The sequence below is a fragment of the Pleurodeles waltl genome, chromosome 10, assembly GCF_031143425.1.
Source record: "Pleurodeles waltl isolate 20211129_DDA chromosome 10, aPleWal1.hap1.20221129, whole genome shotgun sequence".
NCBI classification, from domain to species: Eukaryota; Metazoa; Chordata; class Amphibia; order Caudata; family Salamandridae; genus Pleurodeles; species Pleurodeles waltl.
The window spans coordinates 1,010,441,389-1,010,449,118 of record NC_090449.1 but is presented as its reverse complement, the minus strand read 5'-3'; the positions used below and the strand labels follow the sequence as shown (position 1 = coordinate 1,010,449,118).

The following is a 7,730-nucleotide window of genomic DNA, read 5'->3' as shown; positions in this document are numbered from 1 at the left end:
TACTTAGCACCTGGATACCCTCACAGTTGTTGATTAGCCGCGCTCTATAAATCCTGTTTGATTGATTTGATTATATCGCTTTCCTCTTTTATGGGTTGAACACGCCGTTTGTTTTTTCTTAATCTTGTCTCAACAAACCACTTCCAGGATATGAGAATATTGCTGACATTAGGCACTTTTTTGAAAGTTTTTTTATATGTTCCACCAATTTACAAAATTGTATAAGCGTTAGCATAGTGCCAGATTCCATGATGTATAATTAAGTACAGGAAAGCTCGTTTTCTCCCACTCATCAACCTGGCAGCACTTCTCTTAGACCTGCCTGCAAAAACTAATGTAGATCCTATAAAGTCACTCACTCTGGCCTAAGAGCTACAAGTTATCAATACATTTGTTCGTTTTGCTCACCAAGCTAAGTTAAAGAATTAAAAAGAGGGGCTCCACTGGTCTGCTGTGGCTGGTTGGTGGCTGGATTAAAAGAGAGGTGGAACACCCATCTGAGACAGCAGCGGGTAGCAACATGAATGGGATGGAATAATTACTATATTTAGCAGGCACTATGGAAACTGCATGGCAGATTGAAATATTAGGTGACATACTGGGGTAAAGCAAGCTACTTTGAAATTGTAACTGTGAGATGCTGTGTAATCTTCAAATGACCTTTCTAGTTGTTTCTGTAGTTGCATGCTCTATTTCAAAATCCAAATTTCTTCTGATCAAATGTACAAGCTTTCTTTGAATTGCCAACACATTTTGCAACTATTTCTATTGTTTCATCAGGGCACGAGGACTTTATTTGTTAGGCTACAATTTAAGCATGATAATCTTATTTATACATTCCAACAAATTCCAGTTTGATACAGACGTCTCTTTAAAACATGATAGCACTAGACATAGATTCAATTACTTATTTCACAAACATAAGACAATTTTCAATGTATTGTAGTAATTATTAAGAACCAAATGATAAAATCAAAATTGGAAAATTCGAAAATAAAATTTGAATATTGTAGCTTAAATCACAAAGAAATTTCTCAAAATAGAAAGTCAGGAACCCAGCACAGCAAAGCGCTGTTTTACTTCTTCCGGAGTCAGCAGTTAACTATAACTTAAAACAATTAATCACACTTATTTGTTTTTACATTTTCATACTGTACAATAATTAAAGATATCATTGTCCTATTTGTACTAGCTTTTGTTATGCAAATATTGTCCTCTGCCTTAAGTTAGATAAATTAAATCCTTGATAATTATTAAATATTTATGATAAAAAATGCCAAATTCACTAATTTTCTGTGTGATTCCTCCACATTACAATGCAACACAATCTGTGTAGGTTGCAACACAATGAGAAACAAATGCTGCAAGATCTTTTTGTCGTTTCAGATCATTTCAAATGATAAAATGTTACTACACTATTAATAGTGAGGACTGTCAATCATTTCTGTATGTTGAGATAGGTAATGGCGGTGCATAAGAGTTGATTTTAAGAGCGCACTAGTGCCTGCTGGATCCAAGAAATCCCTATACTTTTGTAAAACTTTACCTTTCTAGCTGTACTGCTTACAGGCTGTTGGTTTGATAGCTGCTCCTTTTTCACTTTTTTTGCAGTTAGATTTGGCAGATGGTAGTGAGTACATCGGTTAGCTGATGAAGGTGGGATTGTTGGCAGCTGCGGGGTGCAGCTCGATGGTCAAGGGATAAAGAAACGTTTCCATCTGGCTGCATGCCTGCTACCAGCCCATCCAGCCATACAAGGAGCACAGACACCCCAGAGATTTTTAGGGCCCACTTAGCCAGTCTGGCACTGACATTCTGTATATCAATTGCAGAGCTGGATTCAATTTGTCCAAAAAGCCCCACCTTCAACAGTAAAATTAACTTTTTTTGAAACACAATCACAACATATCACAAATAGTTCACTGTATGTCATCAAAGATACAGGCCAGACTGGTGATGATGATTTTTTATTACAGGTCAGTGTCATTTTGACAGTGCAGGCAAATGGAAACCTGTAAGCAGAACAGGGAACGGCAATGGAGGACATTTATTTGCAGCTTTACATCTTGTGACTAATATCACATTTTTGCCAAACTCTGGATGAGTACCTCCTACATTCTGCACAATTGCCATCTACACAAAAACAGAGAAGTACAACAGCTTTTTATGTGGACTGTATGAATATAAACCTGTGAGAATTGTCTCAGGCAAACAGTCTTCAAAACTACATCCCAATCATATTGAATCAAAGCAAACCGGAAAACGTTTTGCTGTGTGGTTGCATTCAGAAAATCACAGAATCATTCCTCCGGAGTCTCAGGATACATGTTGTATTTGTTGGTTATTTTACAGAGACTGGTGGTTGTAGACTCATCTAGAAATGAAAACAAATGAGAATGTTAGCCCCAGATACAGTGCATCTCATATATTTGCTCCTCATTGTTGACAACAGACTTTCTACGTTGCTTGACAAGTAAAGAAAGTGGAGTGAGTAAAGTACCGACCTTCAAGGTGGTCATATTACTGCAGGCATCTCCAGCGAGTAGCTTGTGAGCTACTAGAAGCTCTCCAGCTTTCTGTAAGTAGCTCTCCTGTGTGCAGCCCAGCTTTCTAAATCATAAACCATCACTTGGTTGAACAAAAATGAGTATCCCAATATTGAAAAGTGTGTGTGTGTGTGTGTGTACAGTATTTTAAGGAATCTGATGTCTGGAGAAAATGGTTGGATTTCCAAAATATATATAATATGTTTAAAGCTTATGTGTCTGATGAATCATGAGGCATTGGACAGATTTATTACAAATATTATGACCTTTGTGCCACCAGAATTACTGCTATGGCTGTCATGCATTACTCATATAGAAGCAGTCCAAATTGATAAAGCCTGCTTCACATTACCGATGGCAACACTACCTGATGCACTGAAGTGATCCTTGCTAGTAGTATTGCATTGTGTGGCCACTACACTAAAAATACTAGTAGTTCTTTATGATTTTCCTTGAGCATGAGTAGCTCTTATTGCTCCAAACGTTAGAGACCCCTGTATTATAGTTAATGTACCTGGTTGGTGAATGAAATTCCCACCTGCAGGCAACCGAATATAGACTGTAAATTTAGATAATAAAGAACGTACAGAGAGAGACCTTGCTATATTGCCCAGGAAAAGGGCTTTGAGAGTTTCAGGAATACTAATTGGTGAAATTGTGCATGTAGATGGAAATAAATGTGGTCATGAACGGGATGTGAAGGAGCAACACAAATCTGGCCTTCGGAACATTTAATGGTGGGTTTTTGGAAGCACAATGGGTCACTAGCATGGCATGTTGTTAGCCAGAGACTATGTCAGTGCTTAATTTGAGCTGGTGGTTTCCGGTGTGCGGCACCGCCACTTATTTTTGAGGGCCGGCACGTATTTTTCTGCCTCAAGCATTTACTGTAAGCAAAAGACACATATGGGAAAGACGGAGGAAGAGAAAAAACAAAAGGCGTCACTTAGGGAAAGCCAGAAAGCTGCAAGAGTGAGCTGAAGGGGCAGGGAATGGCTGTAAAGGGATTAAAGAGGCCCGAGATGGCCTGAGATAGGATTACGCTGCCTCAGTATTTCGTGGTCGCACATTTATTTGTAGCAGCCGCGTGTTTCAGAGGAGGGCTTTGGGCCCGGCACATTTTTATCTACAAATTAAGCACTGGACTATGTACAATTGTGGATGCTTGCCAGCTGTTTTGTTCATTGGAAAAACACAATTGATGTTGTCCAGCTTCCAGTATTATATTGCTAAACTGGGGAAGCTCATGTTAGGGAAATGATTAATTAATCTTATGATGTTAGAACTTCCCCGTAACAGTGGGTCATCATGTTAACAAGCCACCCACCAAATGTGGATTTTATGTTAGACTCTTATCTATGTTGCACCCATTCTTACTCTTGCAGGGAGCCAGAGGAAGCCACTGTTTCTTGCGCCTTCATAGGGTCCTTTCTGGATTATTACACATCCTTGTTTATCATTACATCAAAAAAAGCTGCTGACCACCCTGCAAAGGATCCAAACCCATGCAGCTATGATTGTGGTGAGGTAGCACTCAATGATCATCCAATTATCATACCAAGTAGCCTACACTGGCTGTCCATTGCACTATAGTGACCTCTCCTTTGATTATAAGACAACTTATATTATTAAATGGCTGCTTATTGCACTTTTGAAAGATACACCTTAAACAGAGCCCTGGCAATCAAATCCATGGAACCACTAATTATGCTGGAGTATGAGGCAGTGTGCTCCCCTTTTTTTGTGTGTCTAATTGACGGCTCCCGTGAGCCTACGAGCTGACGAGCTCTGGTGATGCACCTGTTCGCCTACTGAGTGGTACAAAAACCTGTGAAGACGTTCGGCGGCACTTCAAGCAACCCCTTCAGATATATTTTCTCTCTGCTGATGACGGCCGAAAGCCAGAAACACGTGTCCAGAGATACGGCACTTGCTGCACCTACTTAAGGTGAAAGACTTTTTGAAAAATGTCTCTATCTTTAAATCAAATGACTGCATTTACCATGATGCATAGGGGCTATTTTATGCTGGAGTGTGAGGCAGTGTGCTCCCCTTTTTTTGTGTGTCTAATTGACGGCTCCCGTGAGCCTACGAGCTGACGAGCTCTGGTGATGCACCTGTTCGCCTACTGAGTGGTACAAAAACCTGTGAAGACGTTCGGCGGCACTTCAAGCAACCCCTTCAGATATATTTTCTCTCTGCTGATGACGGCCGAAAGCCAGAAACACGTGTCCAGAGATACGGCACTTGCTGCACCTACTTAAGGTGAAAGACTTTTTGAAAAATGTCTCTATCTTTAAATCAAATGACTGCATTTACCATGATGCATAGGGGCTATTTTATGCTGGAGTGTGAGGCAGTGTGCTCCCCTTTTTTGTGTGACTAATTAACCCTATCTTGATCAGGAGTATGCTAGTTGTCAAGTTGCTTCAAGTTGTGGGGGAGCAGTTGTGGGATGAACTCCCTCTAGGTATTAAGCTGGCAACACCTCTGAGATGGTTCAAGGCAATATCATATATGCTCCTTTTTGAGAAGATTTGGATGATTGCATACACCTGAATGACCAATATAAGCGTACAGGATGTGCTAAACAATGGACCACATCTTTCCAACACTTGAAAACTAAAGAGCCAAGCACATGTGCACACCTAGGTACCCAGCAACTAGCTAAGTGCATATGACCACATTTGCAGGGCAGAGGGCCAAGAAAATGCAAATGCTTCTGTACTAGACAAAGAGCCAAGAACAAATAAGCTTAACAAACAAAGGATCAAGAATTTAAAACATATGTTTACTGCACATTCTTTTGTGCTGTCACTCAGCAACTGAAGTGTCTGTTTTCATATAAATTTCAACTTAATAAAAACATTCTAAGCTGAAGCATATCCTTCATTAACACGCAAAAACATATCATTTCATCATAACTTCTGACATTTCAATGACAAAAACATCCACTCTTTTAGCCCAATATACTGGCTGTTTCAGCCCAATCTATTTTTATTTGCAATTTGAAAGTGTCCCTAATTACAGGTATAACTTTGCTGTATTTTAATCCAACATAACACCAGTTTCTATAAAACAGAGGGCTAGTGTATTGATTTTCAGTGCCCTGATATAAATAGCATTTTGCTGCCCATTCAGACATGTATAACCTCTGCTGCTGGTGGGATCAGCTAGTTGGCTAGGCTGTGCCTTTCTTCAGGAGCTTTGGAGTCTTTTATCAATATGCTAGGGGCCAATAAATGATGTGGTCCCACTTTTTTAAACTGCTGTGAAAGTCACTCAGAGGGCCAAACCACAAAATGTTTTGACTGGAGCCATTTTGTGTTGTTGGTGGTATGTTAAGGTAGTGCTTGGTACAAACACCTTTACCTTTGTATTATTAAAACAGGATCCAGGAAGTGGTAATGTGTGGCAAGAACGTTTGAGTACATTTGTTTTATGGCATTTTGCTATGGTGGTGATGTGTTCATTGTGTGTTTTGTACCTTTGTGTGATGTGCTGCATTATTGTCATCTGTTGTTTACTTCAGATATGCCAACAAATGCTATTCTGTTTCAAGTCAAAAGCAGTACATTTCTTGAAAGTTCCTGTGACAAGCAACCATTTACCACTAAAGTGCTAAAATCGTACTGCTCCAGCTCTTCAACTATTTCAAACACCAGTCAACTCCAAACTGTAGCAGAAACGGTGTCCTAAGTGATGCCAGTGCTCACTTTATATGATACAGCCCCTAGCCTCCACCAGAGCTTCCAGGGCTGGCTCCTTGAGTTTGGGTCTCACACAGGGTCCGGAGAATTCCCCTCCTAACTTGGTATCTGCTTCTTCCACCCAAGGAGGAACCCATCTTCTGCTTTTGTGTCCCTGACCCGGTACAGAAAACCCATCAACTGAGAGAGCCCTTCCAGTCCCTCTGCCTAGCCCATCAACTGAAAAGCGCTTCCAGTCCCTCTGCCTCAGTAGAGAAATCTGGATATATCTCTGTCTTATTCAACTGCAGATCAGGCAGAATCTTTCTGGTACTCGTGAGTCTTCACATGCCCAAAGGTGTTCTGATGTGGCGGTGGTGGTTTGGTGCCATTTTTATCCAGTCCACTAACCAGTGATTAATAATATTCTTTCAACCAATCCCTGCAAAATTCCCACCATCAACCAACCCATCTTTTCAAAATGTCCTTATAGACTGTGTGTAAACTACCTCAGAAACCTATGTTCAGCAGTTGCAGGAGATAGGAGTCAGCACCCATTCTTCAGAGCTTCTAGTGCCGTCACAGGTCCCGCCCTACAGCAATCAGGGTTCAACCGCTATAACTGTACTGGAACAAGTTTCCCTCATTGGGGCACAGAGACAAAAGTCTGCAATGGCTCACTAAAGAGAAGTTTCTTGCACTCCAGGGCATGCTCGGAATAGACCGGTCAAAAGCCAGATGTCAGATTTGGCCACCTGTTGTTGTCCACTGCCATCAGCTACATTCCTAGATAAATGGCCAGTGATTACCCTTCCCCATCAGTCGTGGCTCACCAGGGTTACAGGGGGTGGGGTGGTGCACGGGGGAGGTATTTTTTTATAAACTTAAAAAATAAAAATAAAATAAACTTACCTCCACTCCACTTCTTGCCGTGCCACCGCTCCTCCGTCTTGCAGGCAGAGGCTCCCAGTCTGCCTTGTGGCCAATCCTGATGCTGCTCAGAGCAGCATTAGGATTGGCTGGGAGTGCCCTGCCAGGGTGCTCCCAGGCAGACTGGAAGCCTGTGCCTGCTCTCTCCAGCCCGGCAACACAGTACCAGGCTGGAGAGAGTCTACTGCGCATGTGTGTTTAGCCGGCCTGAGACAGCTGGCCAACCATGCATGCGCACTGAGGGTAGTGCTCTGTGCTCTCTCCTTACTGCTTGTGACCCCCAGCCCCTTTCACAACAAAGGGATATAAAAAAAATTGTTTACTATTCCTTTGTTGTGAAAGGTTTGCAGCTTATGCTGCTGACGGGGGGCAGCGCTCCTCCACCGTAGCAGAGGAGCCGCCACTGTTCCCCATCCGTCCTGCTGCCAGAGGCCGCCCTATTGTTTCACTGGCAGATAAACCTTTCACGTTTTATCAAGGATTAATCACTGTCAGCAGTGAAGCCCAATAGCACAAAGTATGGTTTTAATAAAGGTATATTTCCAATATAGGTAACCTAAAAACA

At 41.7% G+C, this 7,730-nt stretch overlaps 1 protein-coding gene across 1 annotated transcript in view; it reads right to left on the bottom strand.

Moving 5' to 3' along the window:
• Positions 1–783: 783 nt before the first annotated feature.
• The window catches only part of BFSP2 (beaded filament structural protein 2), an 86,638-nt gene continuing 79,691 nt past the window's right edge, over positions 784–7,730 (bottom strand). The window contains exon 7 of the mRNA XM_069211904.1: positions 784–2,374. Coding sequence (XP_069068005.1) covers positions 2,371–2,374 — 4 coding nt within the window. The 3' untranslated portion in view covers positions 784–2,370. The remainder of the gene's footprint in view (positions 2,375–7,730) is intronic.